At 36.1% G+C, this 22338-nt stretch overlaps 1 protein-coding gene across 3 annotated transcripts in view; it reads right to left on the reverse strand.

The window, feature by feature from the left end:
- Positions 1–22338, reverse strand: part of LOC150102443 (2-oxoadipate dehydrogenase complex component E1) — a 481556-nt gene continuing 459218 nt past the window's right edge. For 2 of the 3 annotated variants that reach the window (XM_090399364.1, XM_090399362.1), the window contains one exon: positions 1–355. In XM_090399364.1, coding sequence (XP_090255490.1) covers positions 251–355 — 105 coding nt within the window. In that variant the 3' untranslated portion in view covers positions 1–250. Of the gene's footprint in view, positions 356–10201; positions 10330–22338 lie in introns of those variants that run through there. The other variant, XM_090399363.1, reaches the window with a different exon arrangement.

Raw genomic sequence — 22338 nt, forward strand, 5'->3', positions numbered from 1 at the left:
TAATAATATGTGGCTGGCTTACATAAAATTTCAAAGTAAATTCAGCTATTTACGAACTTCCAGTTAAACATAAAATGCAAAATAATAACTTCTTTCCTCTATATATACAGATTTGAATATATCCTTTGTGTATATTATATATATATATATATATATATATATATATATATATTAAAATACATCATAAAGGTCCATTAATATCAACATTAATTGTAATGTTGAAACAAACAGATATTCAAAAATGTTAAAATCAACTGTTGAATGTTTGGGATAATACTTCTTGTATTTCTTGCTGATGCCTTTCACCAATCCCAACAGCTGGAGCAGCTAGAGGTCCACGTCCTGCATAGCTTAGCTGAATAGATATTAACCCAAAAAAAAAAAATATATATATATATATGAAGTTACATTTACAGCAGCTGAAAGTTTATTTTATTTATTTATCTATACTTCCACAGATAACAAGTAAGAGAAATGCATAATATTAAATCCATTACAGTTATTACTTAGCAATTCAGTGAGAGGAATTGAATGCTGGGCTAGTAGACTAAGTGGTTTAGTATAACCATTCTTCAAGCAATAAGCTGCAAGTTTGAATCCTGCCATGGGCATGGATATTTGTAATTGTCTTTAGGCAGAAAATTTCACTACATGTGAGACCATCATCCTCCTTACTCTAAGTGGCGTGAAAAAATTTCCATGTTTTGTCTTTAGGGTTGGGCTTCTAGATTATGTAAATAAATAAATAAATATATAAAATCCTCATTTCTATATAACAGAAAAAATTCCTTGGCCTACCTGTTATCCAAGACATCTTCACAGTAAATTAACAAGTAAACTCCATTCATACACAAATAATCATATCCTGTTTCATTCATAACACATTTACTGTATATAATGAAGATTATTGTATGGTTTCTGTCTGGACTATAACTTAGAGCATTATTGAAGACCTGTAGAATTTTGAACTTTACTAGACTGATGTCATGAGGATTTTATGCTATTATGGCAGCGTTCGTGTAATGTGTCTATCCAAGTCAGTAACTAGCATCCATTCACAGAAGGAGTATATGTGTGGGTATGAGTTGATATGAAAGTTCAGGTTAGTGTCAGCCTGGTTGGATGAATAGTGAGTGCTGCCGCTTTTGTCAACATCCATACTACTGTGGAATAAAAACCTGCTACATACATTCTAATCTCAATATGGTGTGGATGTTTGCAAACATTTTTAAGTTGTATATGATTTTCATCATCTGGTATGAAATCATCACTACCCTAATTACTGGAGCCTGAAGCCGCTAATAGTTCCACATTTGTTTGGTATCTCTTTCTTTCTTCAGCAGGCATTCTTTGCAAACTTATTTGTGATTCATATTTTAGATCACAAATTTCATTGGCTGTTTAATTAAGAATCACTGTCATCATCATCATATATAGAACCAGAATATTTAATAATGCTGAAGAAATGCTGCAGTGTGACATCCAGGCTTAGATAATTATTATATTAAATACACAGGGGTGCATTTCTAGCTTACCTCTGCGTGCACCCTGGATAATGCTAAATGAGCCAGACCTTAATGGTCTCCTGCCTATAGACACATGAAATTACAAGCTATACAATCACCAAATGGTTCTTTTCAGGACCACAAGAAAAGAAAGTTGGTGCTAATTTCCAGACTTGCCAACTCAGCATTGAAGGAATCAGCTTTGCTAAAAGTCAATATCTCTCAAAAATCCTTCGAGAAAATGATATAGACAAAGCAGTCATTCAAGAAATACACACACAAAGATAACAAGGAAGAATTGCAGGGTATGATATACTAGGAGCTACATATCACCAAGCTGATGGCTGTGCAACTTACATATGCAATAATATAGAGAATACTCACTTAATATCAGCACATACTAATCAGAATATACACACTATCATAGCAGAAATTGAAGATCTCACAGTGGTAGGAGTGGCTTGTGCATAGGCACTGCAGAACTGCAGCACCCCCAACTTTCTCAATATATAAATATATTTATTAATTTATTTATATTTGCTTGTAATATTTAATTTTATCATCAACAATCTTATACAATTCTCTTATTTTGTATAAAAAATAATAAAAAAATCTATCTTGTAGCACTTAGGAGGGAAAGGACGCTAGCAGCACTGTGTTTACCACAGTGTCATATTGCTACACGCACAAGCATATGCATGTCATAGTGAGATGCGAGCTATTAGCGTAATGCAGCACTGTCCGTCATGCAGTTCCACTGTTGTTTATATATGCAGTTTGCGCCAGTAGTAAAGTGTTCGTAGTGCTTATCGTGTTTACTCCATCTCTTTAAATATTTGGACATTACAATTAAAGGAATGGATTTTATTTTTAAGTAATTTTGAATTATACTAAACTTTTAATTTATCAATAATAAACAATATTTTTCATGTTTAATTTTTTAAAAAATGTTTACCATAATTTTGATATTCTATCTAAACATGTATGTATATTTCGAAAGTTGTAGCACCCCCACAATTTCAAGTCATGAGCTGCCACTGCACAGTGGTTAACATCTATAAGCTTTCCCTGGTAGAATGGCCACTTGAAGTAATTCCCATATTTCCACATCTTACTATTTACATAGGGGATTTTAACAGCCATCACCCCCTGTGGAATTACAATAATAATGATGGAATAGTGAAGCATTAACAATCTGGGCTTAATATTCGATGCAAAGGACAAAGGAACCTTTAAGTCTGAAGTGGAATAGGGAATATATAACCAGACCTCTGCTTTGTTATCCCAAATCCAGAAACTTGATAATGAGCACAGAGAAAAATGGATAAAAATTACACAGGACTTAGACTTTAAAAAATCAAGTAGAAAAGCATGCCTATTAAAGAACTTCCAACATCTTTCTCTAAATCCAGAGTAATTTAATAATAAGGTGGTACACCGGTTGGCAACTCATATAGGTAAATATGACCTCTCTATTGCTTCTACCTTAGTGTCACCACCTCAGGACTGCCTCCCACTGATGAGGTCGAAACAGGTCTGGGTAGTAGCCCTTCCCTCAATGTATAGCATTATACATGTCCGTAAGGACATGTGCTTGCATGTGGGAGAGAGAGCTTGGTCCACCTTTGCTCTGAGTTGCCAACAGTTGCACCACCTTGCTACAGTCCCAAAGATATTTTCAGGTGCAAACTTTGTTTCCTCACACTTGGATAAAGGATTAAACTAAATTTATTACAGTCTAACCAAGTGCAAAATAAACTTCCAACATCTTTCTCTAAATCCTGAGTAATTTAATAATAAGGTGGTACACCAGTTAGCAACTCATATAGGTAAATATGACCTCTCTATTGCTTCTGCCTTAGTGTCACCACCTCTGGATCTGCCTCCCACTGACGAGACCTCAATAAAGGTCGAAACAGGTCTGGGTAGTGGCCCTTCCCTCAATACATGTCCTCAAGGACATGTGCTTTGCATGGTGGAAGATACTGAGACAAGGAGTGATGAGAGCTTGGTCCACCTTTGCTCCGAGTTGCACCACTTTCTACAGTCCTGAAGATATTTTCAGGCACAAACTTTGTTTGCTCACACTTGGATAAAGGATTAAACTAAATTTATTATTGTGCCATCAAACTTGCGCAGACAAGATGCTCTCGTAAAAGAGTACATAAAAATAAATAGCAATCCTGTTACTAATACATGAAGACCTCCCACATTTAAGTATAAATCTTCTTAAATCCCGATGGCTTCCACTAATGTTGGCTAAAGTAGTAGTAAATAGTGATTTCAACATAAATTCAAATGGCTAGAAACTTGGAAAGAAAAATCGCCACCAGACTTAAACAGGTATATTTTTCCCAGCCAAAATCTGAAAGGGATTGAGCTTCCATGTCACTGTGGGGCCATAAACCAAACCATCCAACACATTGTGGAGGACTGCAGCATAAGAGCTTACCCAGGTAACCTGAGCGGCTTTTTGAAGTAGATCCTTCAGCCCTTGAATGACTAGCTGAACCGGATTTAAAAACTTTTAGTGACTTTTTACCTGTTATTTGTGTATGTACACTATCTGTTTCATTTATATTGTCTGCATAAATATGTATTTTGATGTCATACTCTAAATAATTAAATACACACATCAACTTGTGCAATTTGTATTTATGTTAATTGACTAAATATAGATCAGTTAGGCATGGACGAATATTGTCACTTTATTAATGGCTTAAGCATGTGATGATGATGAACCTACGAACACACAAAGCAATATTTTTTTTTTTTTTTTTGGCATGCCATCAATATACATACAGAACGAAATGTATCTAGAATAAACTATTATGCTTTGAGATATTTATAACAGTGGTTTATGGCATAAACAACACTAGAATGACAAAATAATTATTTGCTACATTACTAATAATTCACTGGATTTCAAACCAACATCTTTAGAGCACAAATGCCCCCCCCCCCCCCCCCAACACAGTGCATCCTTCGACTCTTTGGAGGTGTCACACAATAATGATAATAATAATAAATTATAACCATAGCACACAACACCCAGTTAGATTGTTGCATAAACTGTTAAAACTGTAATGTTTCAATTACGATGCTTAAATTATAATTCAAATCAAATTAATGTCCTACCTAGAGGTCAGATAAAAAAAAACAAACAATAGAGTTAATTCAGAGAAGCTGAGCTAAATATGGCTTAGAATGATTGTATCGCAGATCTTAGGCAAATTAATGCATCATATTTACTGAGGTTAAGCTAAATGGAAGGTAGAGAAGTGAGTAGTGTGAGAGAGAATGAATCAGATCAAGTGGGAAGTGATGTGGAAGAGCAGGAGAGATTGAAGAGGTGGTTATGAATGAGGAAGTGAGTGGTATGAGTATAGAAAATGAGAGAATAGGTGTGCAAGAGGAGCAGGGAAACGGGAAGGCTCAGGGTGGAGAGGGGTACACAGCGTGAGAAAGGTGGATGCTCCGAGAAAAGATGAGAGCATGTGTAGACAAGAAAGAAATGGGATGACCTGGGATCAAGAGAAAACAGTTGGAATTGAAAAGAGGTTTAAAATGAATAAGCAGAAAGGGAAATGGCCCCAGTCGAGCATGGAGAGAGAGATCACATCGAATGAGCGGTATCAGTGGAACTAACTGTATATCCAGAAATGAGCTGTTTTTTTTATACAAATGCTAGAAGTATAAGAAACAAGGCAGATGAAATGGTTGAATTAATTGTGTCTGTTCGCCCAAATTTGCCAGAATAAGTGAGACATGGTTGGAAGAGGACAACATCCTGACAGGAATAGAGATGGAAGGGTATGATGTGTTTCATGAGGATAGAAGGGGTAAAAAGGAAGGGGTAGTGCTATTGATAATAGAGAAAGAGTTATGTCCATACAAAGTAGAGATGCAAGAGGGAAATATTGCCAGTGGTTTTGAGAAGGTATGGTGTGAGATAGAGGTGAATGGAATCAAATTCTTGGTTGGATGTTGTTATAGACCAGGTAATGTGGATGGCAGCGATAATGAAATGTATAATCAAATTAGTCAAGTAAATAAGAAAAGGGTGATCATTATGGCAATATAGACTGGAATGATGAGATAGCAACTGGAAGTAAAGAAAATGAGTTTCTTGAGTTTTTGAGGGATAATTACCTCAGACAGTATGTAACAGAGGGCACGTGAAGATTGAGGGTCTTGGATTTGGTCATCTCATCAGAGGATGTAATTATAAATGAGGTGTCAAATCATCCACCAATTGGTGAGAGTGACCATGAGGTGATTACCTGGGTGGTTGCCAGCGGTGTGAGGACCTCTGTGAGAAAAGGGTATATGTGGAACTACAAGGGGTGGGGTGATTATGAAGGGCTCAGGAGGCAGCTTGCAGGTGTATCATGGAATGAGGAGTTAGCTAGAAAAGAGATCAATGCAGCTTGGGGGATTTTCAAAAACTATCTAGTAGATGCAATGTCTAAGTGTATTCCAAGGGTGAGAAGGTTAAATAAGGCAGATGTGAGATGGATGAATAAAGAGATTAAGCATGTGATACAGAGAAAGAGGGCAGTGTGGAGGCAGCATAAGAGATGTGGAAATAACCAATTCCATGAGGTCTAAAAGGCCAGGCAAGGAGGGTGACTTGGTTGGTGAGGGTAGCTAAAGAGAGGTATGAACAGCAGTTAGCTAATGAAGCCAAAAGAATCCTAAGGAGTTCTTTCGATATGTAACCAGCAAAAGAAAGAATGATTATGGAAGGATGACATCGATAGAAGAAAATGGTATAAAGACAGCTGTTACAGAATGTGTGGTGGAGATACTTAATGAGCAATTCATAAAGTTCTTTCAATCTTGTGAATGTGACTTCGGGGAGGAGAGACTGACTGTAAGTGAGCAAGAGGTGTATGGGAAGTTGAGTAAACTAGATGTTAATAAGGCTGTGGGACTTGATAATATATCGCCACATATTGCACTCGGTAAAGTCCCTAAGGAGGGCAAGATTATGCCACTTCATAAAGGAGGTGATCGAACTCAAGCATCAAACTATAGGCCTATCTGTGTGTCAGGTGTTGTGGTTAAGTTGTTGGAGAAGCTTGTGAGAACTAGGATCCAGAGTTGGGTTGACAACAATGGCATTATCTTTGATGGGCAGCATGGATTTTCTAAAGGGAGGTCATGTTTTTAGTAATCTACTTACTTATTACAATAAAGTGACTGCTTCCTTGGACAGAGGTGAAGGATACACAGTAATATACTTGTATTTCACAAAGGCTTTTGATCGAGTACCTCATGATAAATTGATAGTCACACTAGAACAGATGGGGTTGGATATTAGATTAGTGCATTGGATTGGAGACTGGCTATCTGATAGGTATCAACAAGTTGTGTATGGGGGAGCAATATCTAGGAAAAGGAAAGTTACTGGTGGTGTGCCTCAGGGGTCTGTTTTGGGGCCATTGCTGTTTAACTTATATATTAATGATATTGGTGAAGATTTGGATGGAGATATTCAATTGTTTGCAGATGATGCAAAGTTGGGACAAACCATGAAGAGTAGTGAAGATGTTTTGGCCTTACAAGAAGACTTGAATAAATTGAGTGATTGGGCATGGGAATGGGGGATATGAGTTCAATGTTGCAAAATGTAAGGTTTTAAAATTTGGAAAACAAACATGGGATGCAGAATTTATGCTTGGTGAGGATATATTGTTGGAGGTGGAAGAAATAAGAAATCTGGAGGTGATAGTGGATAAGGATCAGAAATTTAGGGAACACATAGCCAAAATTGTGAAGACAACACAAAGGCTTCTGGGAATGATGCAGAGAACGTTGACATGTAGAAGTAGGGAGATTCTTGTTCCATTGTATAAGGCTTTGATTAGGCCACACATGGACTATTGTGCCCAGATTTGGTCACATTTTTTTCAGAATAATGAAGAGATGTTGGAAAGGGTCCAAAAGCGATTGACTATAGTTTCTGACCTCTGGAATGTCGAGTATGAGGAAAGATTGAGAAGATGCAACTTGCACAGTCTGGTGGATAGGAGGAAGAGGGGAGATATGATAGAGACCTACAAGTTATTAAGGGGTTGTTATATGATCAATGCTGGAAAGGAAATAGTGGAAGAACCAGAGGTTATCCCTGGAAACTGTATAAAGAGGGTGTGAATAGGGGAGTGAGAGGCAGGTTTTTTTCGTGCAGAGTTGTGAATGATTGGAATGCCTTGCCTGAGAGTGTGGTGCCTGCAAGGAGTTTGAATGTGTTGAAGGCACGGTATGATGAGCTGTGTGTGTGTGATAAAAGGACCTCCCAGATGAGTCTTTGACTCCATGAGGTCTTGTGGTAATAATAATAATAAATATGGTCTTAGAATGATTGTATCTGAGATCTTAGGCAAAGTAATGCATCATATTTACTGAGGCATTAATATGATGCATTAATTTGCCTAAGATCTGCAATACAATCAGTCTTTATAGCAACTTCTGTTCAACACAATTTTCTTCCATTTAATTCTGTGTAAAGCACTCGCATACATTGCTTGGAAAGAAGTCAACAGACATCATAGTGTGAGGAACAAACAGCCATGCCACCCACCTTAAGATGTAGGATCTACATGTAGGATTTAGAACTAAGAAATTGCCTCTGGCTGGAGCCAATTTCTTTGTCTGAACTACTAGCGTTTTTCTATATTGAATTCTGAAAATTTATTTGTTTATATCGACTGCGCTATCAGGATTCGCAGATAGGAGTTGAATATCCTTCTAAAGAAAAACACTCAGCAAAACACAGAACTTCCCTCTCTTATTCTTGTTACAAAATCTAGCAACTCAAAATTACTAATTTTCAGTCGTGGCTACTTAACTCTCTCTTGGCCACACAGATTCGATTTTTATGTGAACAGCGCATTGGTATGCAGGAATCAGGCAAATTATTTGACAAACAAAACAATTTATTCATGCTAATTGAATGTACAATGAAAGTTAACACTAAGCACACAAATATTTCAGGCTCTATACTTCTACAGCAATATATGCTCGGAATTACAAGTAATCCTCCTAAGTTAACAATTCTCTCTTAAATAACATGTCTAAGGTACTAATTTACACAGAGCAAACTTACATATGCTTAGCTAAATGATATATGCACGTAAACACAAGAAAGATATTTAATTAATCAAATATTTCGGTCTGGAAATAGCAGACCATCTTCAGTGATATTACAAGAGCAGTTTAAAAAATAAAAAAAATACAAGCTAGAATACTAACAATAGATCGTTAAAAATAGAATACAGCATCTTTTGGTCCAGGACTCGCGCCTCTTACATAGATCCCATTATAGGTTCGAACGTTTGTTCAAGGAAAGCGTGGAGGCCTTGCTCCATCGTCCCAACCTGAATCGTAATGACTGTATATCTATATCAAAAATCTGGGAAAGTCTAATCAAGATTACTCATTAATTTTTTTTTTTTTCCCAACTCATGTCTCTCCTTCAAAATATTCCGTTTTATACTTAATACTTAGTGATATAACATCGTGTGGCGTGTTCTATTTTTAACGATCTATTGTTAGTATTCTAGCTTGTATTTTTTTATTTTATTTTAAACTGTTCTTGTAATACCACTGAAGATGGTCTGCTATTTCCAGACCGAAATATTTGGTTAATTAAATATCTTTCTTGTGTTTACATGCATATATCATTCAGTCTTATGTCACAAGTATCCTTAAAACAGCTTATGCTTAGCTAATAAACAATATTAAGCATATTAAATTTTCACCTTACATTAATTCTATCCTGTCTCTACAACTAAACAAGTTAATTCAATGATTAGCTAAATGCCTTCAGTCCTCAAACAATATTAACACAAAAACTTTAGAGTAATCTCTGCCTCTAGTAAAATACAATATATTAGACCTTACTTTGTATATAGTCGTCTGGTCCACGCTAATAGATTCTTGAAATCACTATCCTCCATTACATTTCAATCTTGGTTACACACAGGGCACCTTTTTCCGAGATCGATGAAGTCACTTCTTATTTCTGAGATCGTCAGGAAACTTAGCGGCTGAAAATCCAGAACTGACTTTCTTCAATACTCAAATGAGTTATCTCGCACTTCGGGCATTTTTTGCTGGAACGTAGGTCACCAACCTTGAATCGGTATGACATCCTATACATCGATACGACCTTTGTTTCTATGTGGCCATCTACCAGAAGACGACTGACCTCTACCACAGCTTACAAGGAACCGCCGACAAAGAACCACCTTCTGACGATGAATACCAAAACTCCTCTGTGACTGTGTGTGACCTTTTTTCCCCTCGATATCTCCCCTTTTATATCGCTCCAGTGACCTTGGATCATGCTATGACTTTATTCCCTTGGGGTCTTCACCCAGCACCCTTTTAGGTCGCTGTGTTAATGTGGGAAACCCCGTATATTCTTGACCTTCGCAATAGTGATTGCCTTAGCTCATATCTTAATCCGTCTGGGATATATCTTTGTTTTAACAATCCTTTGTTATAATTTAATTTATACTTAACTTTCTTTGTTCTTTGTTATCATACAATAATTTGGCGGTTACATGATTTAACAGTTCACTCTAAAATATTTCCATATCACATAAACATTAGAAAAAATGCTAATTAACTACAAGTATGTTGTATGGAATTTCGTTCTCCAGTAAAATCCTTATATAAGGATTTTTTGTACAAAAATCCTTCTATACAAGATTTTACAATGGGATGAGAAAAATGATTCCAAACCTTTTTGACAGCTGAGGAGCTATGGATGTGATGTGTTTATGACTGGATGGAGTAGATGTGAAAGTCAGTCCTAGATGAGAAAACTGATCTTAGTTGGTGGGCAGAATGTTATCAAAAATTCTGTCTTATTTCATTACCAGGGAGAGTGAGGCAAGGCCTCACTCTCCTGGTAATGAAATAAGACAGAATGTACTGTAGTAGCATTTAATAAATTATCTTCAACCCTATAGGAATATATAGAAATTTGAGAATAGCTAGAAGATTACTGTTTAAGGCACTGGCAATAGAAAATCTTCGAGCTTGAGTTCATCTGAATACCAAAATTTTGTGAATAAGGAAAGAGGAATGGATTGTACTATCATAAGCAAAACTGTATGAACAGGACTGAATGTTAGTGAGAGAAGATCATTGATATACAGGAGAAAGAGTGTAGGGGAAAGTGCAGCACTTTGGGTACTCTGGCAATGATGGAAAAATCAGACGAGGGGAACCATCCAGTAGGAGACCTAATGAATGAACTGAGATGAAGCTGGCAATAATCCACTCCAAAAGGATAGGAGAGAGACCATGAGATGATAGCTTGGAAAGAAGCGTGTGATGCGAGACTTGATTAAATGCATTGAAAATAAGAAGACTGACCAAATAAGATTTGCTACATCTTTCCATGGCCTATGTCTGAAAGTGGATAATGTTAGCGCGGAGGTCTGTTGTAGAATGAGAATGGCAAAACTCATATTGGTGCTAACCAATGGAGCTGGTCATTGATATCATCCTTCTTGTCAAAAAGACTCCACAAAACAGCCAGTAGCATCTTAGCCTCAGTCGCAACACATTAGATTCCTCCTGCCTCATCTAAACAGCCAGAACCCTAGAATCCAGTTCAATATAGAAAAATAAAATAATAATAGCCTGCCTGAGAAAGAAAGGGTGCCACTGGGAAGATGTGTGATTAAGGTATTTAAAAACATGCATCTTGCTAATGGCACCCTTTCTTCAGAAAACACAGGTAGATACATACATGCATGCATGCATAAACTTTCCTACCATCTTCCCTCTCCACAATATGGTGTTATCACAACCCTTTCCAACAGAGTTTCCAACATGTATTCCACTCAGGCTTCCCTTTCAGATGAACTCTCCTTTATTTGCCAGACCTTCCTGTCCAATGGTTGCAATGCCAAAAAAAAATAAAAAATAAAAAAATTAGTTGTTCCTCCTGTCCCTCTCAACATACAGACTATAGTAATGCTATTACTATTCCCTATATCCATGGCACCTCAGAAAACATCCCAGAATTCTAAAGAAATATGATCTGTCCACTGCTTTCAAACCTCATCTGAAGCTGGTTGGTTGCCCTTTCGGATCTCCCAAGAATCCAATCTCTCTCCTCCCTTTCTGTTCCAGGTGTTTACAAGGTTCCTTGTTCTTGCAAATTATCTTATTATGGTCAAACTGGGAGATCTGCAATTATCCACCTAGAAGAACAGAGGAAATACATCTGCTGCCATAACTATGGTCAGTTGGGTCTAGCTGACCATGCCGTGAATACTTTGCACAGAATCAAATGGGAAAAAAAACTACTAAGCTTCACTGCAAACATATAAAGTTAATATCAGAAGATTTGAAAAACCAACCTAATGTAAGAAATATAACTGTGTTAAACTTCCCAAGGGTTGGGAAACTTTAATCCTTAGACCTCCCATCCAACAGCACCCATTGTTATATTATTATTATGGGCAACTCCAGGGAGTCCTTAGACTCATCGAGGGAGGCCCCAAATCATGTTCATCACAACTGTTCGACATTCACACAGTATCTATCATACCTTGCCTTAAACTCATTCACTGTCAACAGCATCCACTACAGACTCTGGCAGCTTATTCCACTCATTCAGCATTCTAAAAGTAAAGAACCCAGCTCTAACACTCTTACTAACCACACTCTCGTCCAGCTTCGATGGATGTCTCCCTAGTCCTCCCACCACCAGCCCTGTTCTCAAAAATATCTTCTGAATTAATCTTATAGAAACCCTTCAGTAATTTGAATGTCTCAATCATATCTCCCCTCCTCCGCCTATCAACCAATTTCTGCAACCCACAAATCCTCAACCTGTTCTCATAAGGTTCATTCCACAGACCTGCTATCATCTTGGTCATTCGCCTCTGAATCCTCTCAACCTCCTCCCCATCAAGAAGAAACCTAGGTGACCAAATCTGGGCACAGTAGTCGAGATGGAGTCTTATCAAGGCTCGATACAGAGGAACAATAACATGCTTGTCTCTGCTCGTCAAAGTATTCTTCAGCAACCAAGTGATTTGATGAGCTGATTTGGCCACTTTTGCAATGTGCCCCCTAAACTTCAACTCCTTATCCACCAACACTCCTAAATCTCTCACCTCATCAATTTCCTGGAGTACAGTTCCACCAATGTAGTAAACTGCTGCTAATCTTTTCACCCCAAAATGTATAACCTTACATTTTGCCACATTAAATTGACATCCATTCTCCTTAGCCCAGACCTCCAATCTATGCAAATCATCCTGCAAAATTTTGACATCATCTGCATTCGCTATTACCCTACCCCACTTTGCATCATCCGCAAACAAATGATCTGTTCCTCTCAGATCTTTTCCTATATCATTAATGAACAAATTAAACAGCAGTGGTCCAAGAACAGATCCATGTGGCACACCACTAGTCACAGGCCATCTTTTGGACTCTACTCCTGAATAAACCACTCTCTGATATCTCTCTGTCAACCACCCTCCTATCCATCTCACCAATATGATCAATGCTGGAGAGGTTCTACAGGAAATAGTGGAAACTGTATAAAGAGGGTGTGAGTAGGGGAGTGAGAGGCAGGTTTTTTTTGTGCAGAGTTGTGAATGATTGGAATGCCTTGCCTGAGAGTGTGGTGTCTGCAAGGAGTTTGAATGTGTTGAAGGCATGGTATGATGAGCTGTGTGTGTGATAAAAGTTCCTGGGTTTTTTTACACTAAAACTTTAGGGTTTTAGTGTAACTTTTTTCTATTCATTGTTTTGAGTGTTTTTGTATAGAATCAGTCATGTTAAGATCTAGTTAATGTAGAAGATCCTCACAAATTCTTTGAATAATCTTGCAAATTTAAAAGAACTGCAATGAAGGAGTGTTATACCTGCCATTTAATACTGATCTTAGTGTTGGTGCCATGGTCACCCCTAGGACATAACATAATGGCAGAAAAGACATGGTTACCCATTTTTACCCATTTATTAGATTCCGTACATTTAGTTTACTTTCAGTCACTGTTTTGCTCTGATGATACTAGTGTCATGAGGGAAATAGTAACTTTAAAATTTTTTTATAGACTTCAAATATGTATGGCAAGCTTAGTGTTTCAGATACAAATATATAAAAAAGTACAGCAATCTACCATTTATCTGACCTTCAATTAACTCTTGCATATCAACTGGCTTCTGGTAGAGCTCCATCTAATTGTACTTCAATTATCTGAGTGAGTCTTCAATTATCAGAACTCATCATTCTAATAATTGAACGGTTGGATGTGTATTTATACACAAGCAATCCCTGATGTATGCAAATTCAACTTATACAAATTATCCCGTAATGACCATGGAAAAAATTTTGAGTTATAAAGATTTTACTTAACTCACCAATGTTAATTAATCACATGCCATCTAACAGCTTTTCCACATTTGTCTGCAAGGCAGCAGCCCATGTGGTTCATGCATGCACTGTGGTAAAGTATAATCATGACTGGAAAAAAAAAAGGAATAGAAGTGGAAAAAAGAATTCACGTGAAAACATACCGAAACAGATCAAAGGATGATTATAAAGAAATCAAAGAAATATAAAGGTGGACAAAGCTAACCAGCCATAGGATGTGTTTGTCTTTCACCATAAGTGGCGAAAATAACCGTTAAGGATGCTGTCCATAAAAAGGAATATGTGAAAGGATCTGCTTCTTTAAAGTCACCAATAATATTAAACAAAGCATCCTGGTACTATTTATGATATGGCAAAATTGCTGATTATGTGCATTCTGCTAAGATGATGATTCATATGAAGGCAAGTCTTTTGGAAGACATAATATCAAAATATCCAGATGGTTCTCAATCCACTGTTGCTAATAATGGTTTTCACTGTTCAGTCATTCCTTGATGATTTCATAAGGGAGATCAAATGGGCAAAATAAACATTTTTTTTCTTACTTTTCTGTTTTTTAATTCAATTAATGCTGTATTATATTACTTTGCATTAATAATTAAACATTTAAATCTAATTTACATGTGTGCATCCTGTAAATAAAACTAACAGAAATGACTTTAAAACATTCTTTCTCTCAGGTTTATACTGTAGTTATCATTCACTGTGTAGAAATTATGGAGACAAAAACAGAGGTGTTAGTGTAATTACTTTGCTTACAACAAAGAAAAATAACACTTGATATTTTGATCTCTATATCAAGATAATTGTCAGGAATATATATATATGTAAGCACTAACACAAGCCACATCATAATCCACATAAGTTATGGTATAACTGCTTTGTTAACCATTTGGTGAGAGAAAGAGTAAAATTTAAAATTAAAAAATAAATAAATAAAACAAAACTTTTTTTATAATAATATAAACTGAAAATTATACAAAAAATTACAAGTGGAACTACATCAATCAATTGCTACTCTATAGTCTTGTTATCTTTAGGTTCTGTCCACTAATCAGATTTCCTTGTATCGGGGTTCTATCATCTTGTTTTTGCAATGTTGTACAGCAATCCCTCGATTAATGCGCCCCCGATTAGTGCGTTTTTGATTAGTGCATCATTTTTTTTGATACCCAAATTCGATTAGTGCACCTACATGCATCTTAAAAATAAATGTTACAGATTTTAAAAAAAAATATATAGATATATTTTTTATGCCTAATTATTTTAAAAAATCACTCACCAGGATGAAATAATTTAGTTACCAATTTGAAACATTTTACAAAGTTAGTTTTTAATGGCATACTACACTATTTCTATGTACACTATGTTCCAAATTTACTGCCAAAATTTATGTTGTCTGCTTTACATAGCATTTTGCTGATCATATCTTGTGCAATTGTTTTCCTTACTTTTTTATTTTAAATTATTTTCCTAACCTTTAATCATGAGTAAAAGAATTAGTGGACAAAAAATAAGTGTTAAAATGATTCGAAAAGTAATCTCATTGGAAGAAAAACTTGAAATAATAAAGAAAAATGGACAAGGCGAGTCCAGAGCAAAGATAGGACAAGAACACAAAAATGGGTGAATCAACTGCTGAATACAAAGAGAATGGTAAAGCTGCTTCATGTTCAAAATGCATGCACTCAAAATCAAAGTGTTATAATGATTGAATCAGAGAGACTTCTTTTAAATGGATCGAAGATTGTAACCAAAAATGGATCCCGCTAAAACGCTGGCCTTATTAAATCAAAAGCATTGTCTCTTTGTAACCTGGAAGGGCTATCAATGATGGAAAGAAGAAGAATTCCACGTTAGTGCTGGGTGATTTGAGCATTGCAAAAAGAGAAATATACAACAATGTTCTAATCAAGGTGAAGCTGCCAGTACAGATAAGGAGATATCCAGAGATTTTGAAGAAAATTGTGTAAGAAGGGGACTATTGTGATCAACAAATATTTAATGTTGATGAAACCGGCCTGTTTTTTTGGAAGCGAATGCCTTCCAAGACTTTTCTAGCCAAATCAGAGAAATCTCAGCCTGGTTATAAAGTCGCAAAAGTCGAATGAAATTACTGCCAGCAATATGCGAGCCGTTTGGAAGCACATTCTTCCACATTGTGCAAATGATTTTAGAGGCTTTTCAAATGAATCTAAGTTAATTAAATCTCATTCTGAGAAGTTGAGTGATTCCGACCTGTGAAATTTAGATGCACAGCAGGAAGATCCTCAAGAATATGAAGAAAATTTAATCACTGACAAGCCCAAAGAGGTTTCACAGAAACAATTTGAAAATAGTTTTCATACGATCAAAGTTTTTAAGCAGCAATGCTTAGAGACTGACCCTGGTGAAGAGAGAACCAGTAAAACCAGAAGAGGCAATAGGGCCATACTGTCAGTTGTATGAAAAAAAAGAAACAGAATCCACCAAACTACGTTAGCTCAATTCTTTGTTAAGAAGCAGAATAATAAATTTATATTCTGAATATGTTTTATTGTCTTTCAGCTTCAGGGTTTTCCTTTAGCTAGGCCCTGAGATATACCCTAATTCTTTTATAAAAAAAATTAAGGGTCAAAAAAGAAATCTGAGGAATGAATTATACATTTTCCCATAGGTTATTATATTTGATTAGTGCATTTTTGCTTAATGCGCCTTTTTTAAAGAACATATTAGGTACATTAATTGAGGGATTGCTGTATACCTGAATGCTATATGGATTGTAGATGGGTCTTCCAGACTCTTGATATTGCTATCTGCCATTTTTGTTGGGAGTGTAATGATGAATCAGTATCTCAACAAGTCTCTTTGAATTTTCTTTCAAACCAAGTTTTGGTATGATGTAGGGACTTTGTGCCTACACTACACTAAATGCCGTGATATCGGGTGGAAATTTGTTCTGCAGAAGAATTGTGTCATTGATCAGGACATTCATGAAAAGAGCAATTACATCAAAGCTGACTAATAAGTCTTTGCTGATGAGTGTGATTTTCTTAACTTTGTTTATAAAGTGTTTATTTTTATGTAGGAGGGGAATGTCCTACCAACTCTTTGAGCAGCGCTGCTAGTTTCTTGGCTAAGTGATAATTAGGGCTGTTGATTCCTTCAGCTATCAGTATAAAAAAAGCCTTTTTAGGAGTACAGATCCAGGAGGCCTGCAGAAATCTGGCAGTGGTCAAAATCAATGTTTTCCTAACTAAAATTAGAGCTAATGATTTCGATTCTTGAAAGAATTACAGATGACTCTGCAAAGCAAGTTTTGTGAATCAAAACCAGACAGCAACAAGAAAGTAGAAGACAACCCAGACACGATGCTCAGAAGAGCAATTAATCACAAACCAGCAATGTAAGGTGCAGTCGATCACAAAACAAGCAAAGTGAGGAGCAACCAACCACCTACAGACATTGGCCAAGTTATCAACCTATCCAGTCACAACCTTAACAATAGAGAACTCTCGTTTCTGCAAAAAGGTCTGAACTGTGCTATGGCACCAAGTTCAGTCAGCAAATTAGAATTTACCTACCACAACCACACTAATAGAGGTCTAATATTACTCCCTGCCAATAAAATATGGATAGAAATATTTAATATACTAAGTTATAATAAACCACTAAAGTAGCAATCTCCAACCAAAGCAGAAATATCAGGCCTAAAATCTCTAAAAACTAGAGCTATTGAACTAAATCCTGATCTCTTATATAAATCCCAATCATGGCCTTCTTTGTCCACGTACTCCATGCTGGTTATTCAAGAGGCAAAATAATTTCAGCCTACAAAATGAAGGTACAGATATTGGCTCAACAATTTCCCCCTCCATTACTAACTTTTACATGGATGATTTGAGCATTGAACTCTACACTCAGCAAGTCTAAAGTCCAAAGTTTAGCTCAGAAATTTGATGTATAGTTTCTGTTTGGCCACCAAATCTTAAATATGCTCTTAAGTCAGCAAAACAAACACAAAATGTGTCCAATTTACTATCAAGATTGAAAACCATGACTCTTCCTTTTCTTGACAGAAATTTTCACAGCTTCCTCAGGCTGCCTTTTCTTCAAGGTCTACTATAAACCAATATACACACACACACACAGGCCAATACATACACGACTCATACCAACACAAAAACAAGGGTCATCAGTTATCCCCCCCCCCACCAAACATAAAGCTCTAATGATCTGCTCTTATGAGCAAGCAATGAAGAAGGAATATGAAATTATAAGAGAAACCTTTATAAAGAATGGCAACAACAACAAAGTTCATAGGTTCCTTCACAATAATGCTACTAAAGATAAAAAAAGATTACAAATATGCCATAACCATCCTGTACATCAAGGGAATATTGGAAATAAGATAAAATACTGCATAACTACAATCTCAAGGTAACATTCAAACCTCTCACAAAATTAAAAAGCATACTTGGCTTATCTAAAGATCCTCTCCATACCTTGCTCACTAAGGGGTTTAACAAAATCTAGTGCATCTGCAACTTACCCTATATGGAGGAAAAAGAATGCACAATACCAATAAGAAAAGATGAACACAAACAACATTAAATTCCTTCATTATGGTAAAAGAGGCCTTTCTGATAATACATTCCAAATGTGTCACAGAATTAACTGAAAAGACACCAAGTCTCTCCATCAAACTTTGGTGTGAAAAAAATTCAAAGAAGTGTGAGAGATGCTGATTCATTATTTGAATCTTAAGAATGATGGATTAGCAATTCCAAGAGTCTGTAAGAGCCATCCACGTTGGATATAAAATTCAGATATAGAACATCAGAACAAGATGACAGAACCCTAACGCAAGAAAATCTGACTAGTGGACAGAATGATAACAGGACCATAAAGTAGCAACTGGTGTAGTTAATTTTTTGCATCATTTTTCATTTTGTTTCATTATAAAACTTTTTTGAATATAATTTAATTTTTAAAATTTTAAATTGTACTCTTCCTCTGGTTATTTCCATCACAGATGTGTAAAAAATGAATAAAGCAGTTATATACTAGAGAGAAGAATACAGAGAAGGATAATTAATTAATTATCCTTCTCTTGAAATTCTTCTTTCAGAAAACTTCTCTCATAATTAATTATCCTTCTTTTATAGATTCACACTATTTATCCTCTCAGAGATGTTTGGTTTCTTCCCTATCTCTCTTCTATAGATACTTTCCTGAATAAGGTTCTACAGTATCAGCCATCATCATGGGGGGGCTATTATGGTAGAATTAGCAAATGATTCAATCCACAGGCTATGTAGAAAAAATGGGTGTGAGTTTTTGGATCTATAGAGTGAGTTTGGTGGTAGAAAATATTTGTATAAAAAGGGATGGCCTGCACTTGAATCACTTTGGCATCATGTGCCTAGAGAAATCATTTATTGGAATGAGACTTAATGCACAGAGTCTGGGAAATTAAATCATCTTGGAAGGAACATTGAGAATATGTATGCAAGTGCAGCTCGGATTTGTAGACAAAATTGTGATATGAATGCCAACGAGAATGATTACGAATCTGCTGAATGGATTGGAGCATTTTGAGTGTTTGCATGGGAAGGGAAAAAGAGAAAACCGAGCTGAGCCAAGAAGAATGTAGGTTTAAGTATATAATAAAAATTGAGATGGTAACTTGTTATGTCTATACACAAATGTCAGGAGTATTAGAAACAAAGCAGTTAAGTTTGTTGCTTCAGTGAATATGTTGGTCAAAATTGTTGGCATTAGTGAAACTGGGATCTCAGAGTTGGAATGAGAGAAGAGACAGGAGAGGAGAGGGGATTACTACTAATATCAGATGACATAAGTCCAGTTAGGACAGAAACACATGAAAGCAATAATGTCCTGTGTAGCACCAAGTTTGAGGTATATGGTGTGAAGTGGAGGCTAACAAGATAAAACACAAGGTGGGATGTTTCTACATACCTGGAAGTTCAGCCAAAAGGCTGCTGGTTCAAATCTCACTGTGGGCATGGATGTTTGCAATTGTCTTTGAAAATACGAGTGGTGGTGGTGGTGGTGTAGACAATGATTGTAGTTGTGGTTCAATGTAGTTGGTTGGTGAATTGAGTCGTGGAGGCAGAGAATTGTAGAGTAAGTGCCCTCCCTCAAGTCATTGGACTCCCTGAACATGTCATATAATAATAATAATAATAATAATAATAATAATAAAAAGTCATTTCATGAGTGGGCTACTTGTATATAGAGGCTAATGACTTCACATCAGTTGCCTTAGTATTCCATAATGAAAAGCACATATCCTTACAGAGATGTACAATGATGAGCATTAATGGAAGGGTCACTACCTAGACCGGTTTGACATTTACTGAGGTCTCTTCAGTGGGAGCTAGACCCAGAAATGATACCAAGGTTGAAGTAATGCAGAAATCATATTTCCATATACGAGTAGCCAAAAGGTGTCACACCTTATGGCTACTCGAAATGACAAGTAGCCCAGTCATGAAGTGCCTTCATGTGAAAACTTTGTTAGCATACATTGGATAAAGGATGAAATCAAGAATATAATTTTTTGGCATTTTTAATTTATAGTATAACCAAGTAAAAAACTTTCGACATCTATCTCTAATCCAGAGTATTTTAGTAATAAGTTGTGACACCTTATAGCTATTTGTATATGGAAATATGACTTCTACATTACTTCAACCTTGGTGTTTCTGGGTCTGGCTTCCATTGAAGACTGGTTTTCTTTCATTTGTTTTTCACTTTGATTTTATTTTACTGGTGCTAGTGCAGTTAATATCTGCATTATGGGATTACTTTTGGCAGTATCATGGCCACCATTTTATAGTAGCTCAAATAGTAGAGTATTTGCTGGTGGTGTAGAATTATTTCTATATCACAGGATTATTTAATTCTCAGTCTTATGACTGAAAGGTTTTTTCTCATACAATTCAAATGCAGAGGTTTTAGTCTTTTTCCCCACCTGAGATAATGGTACCAATTCCTCCAAGGCTACAAACTCTAAGAATTTGAAATACTAGGATGTGAGATGGGTGACTAAGGTTTTAAAAGAGATAGTTGGTACTAGTAAAATTTATTCTTTCACCGTGTAATGCAGAAGGAAATGTTTAATTGTAGTTAGATATGTGGAAACAAGGGATAAACAATTACAGGGTTTTACTTTCGAAGGCAGCACAGTAATTCCTGTAATGGTGGGAAGCCAGGTTAAAGCAGTAAAAATCAAAAGATTTCCAATGGAATATACAGAGAACAGTAATGAAATTCTTATACAGACATTCTCAAAATGGGATAAAACTAATAACATATGAAAGGGTTTATCAGGGTTTATAAGATTTAAACTGGTTTTCTGGTGAGGTCACCTTCATCACAATGGGTATGAAGACACCTGTACCAAATTTTGTCAACATCGGTACAACCCGAGTTATGGTAAATTATCCAGGAGTACAGAAGCAGTGCCTGCATTTTGGTTCATATGATCACTTGGGTGGAAACTGCCCCCAAATCTAAATGTTTCAGTTGTATAGAAATCAGACTTACTGCTAATCAGTATCTCAAACCCCAAATTTAGGTAAAACACCTTGACATCAATATGTCAGATCATAATCCAGATCTACTTAACTTCCACTGCATGGAACAAGTAGAGATCAATTGGACCATTGAGACTTCCACCAAATTTTCCATTGATCTTTTCAACCAAATTCCAGACACTTTGTTCAAATTGGAATAATGTTACCTGGAAATGGGATATGTGGTTAAAATTCAAACAATCAGTAAAACAGAATATGACTGAATGGGGAAAGGAACAGGCTTTCCTGAAAAGAAAAAAAAGTTGAAAGACTTGTATAAAGAGAGAAGCTGGTTCATAGCAAACCAATGCAATGGTATATAATGTAGCAAATGAAAGGCAATAAATTAAAGATATCAAGAAATTATATCCTTTGTTTTATCCTTTATCCAAGTGTTAGCAAACAAGTTTGCATCTGAACTATTTTCAGGACTGCGGGAACTTGTATAAAGAAGCTAATGACTTCACAGAACTTGTTTTAGTATCTATCCCATAATGCAAAGCACATCTCCTTGTGGACATGTATAATGCTATGCATTATGGGAAGGATCACTACCCACACTGGTTTTAACCTTAATTGAGGTCTCATCAGTGGGAGCTAGACCCAGAGGTGATACTAAGGTTGAAGTAATGCAGAAGTCATATTTTCATATACGAGTAGCCAAAAGGTGTCAGATCATATTACTAAAATACTCTGGATTACAGAAAGTTGTTGGAAGATTTTTATAGTATAACCATGTGAAAAATCTTCCAACAAGTGGAAATGCAGAAACAAGTAGAAGAAAGAAATTTTAAGATAAGAATACAGAAGCACTTAGTAGCTAGCCCTT

The sequence above is a fragment of the Typopeltis vanoorti genome, chromosome 10, assembly GCF_054136105.1.
Source record: "Typopeltis vanoorti isolate ZY-2024b chromosome 10, IOZ_Tvanoo_1.0, whole genome shotgun sequence".
NCBI classification, from domain to species: Eukaryota; Metazoa; Arthropoda; class Arachnida; order Uropygi; family Thelyphonidae; genus Typopeltis; species Typopeltis vanoorti.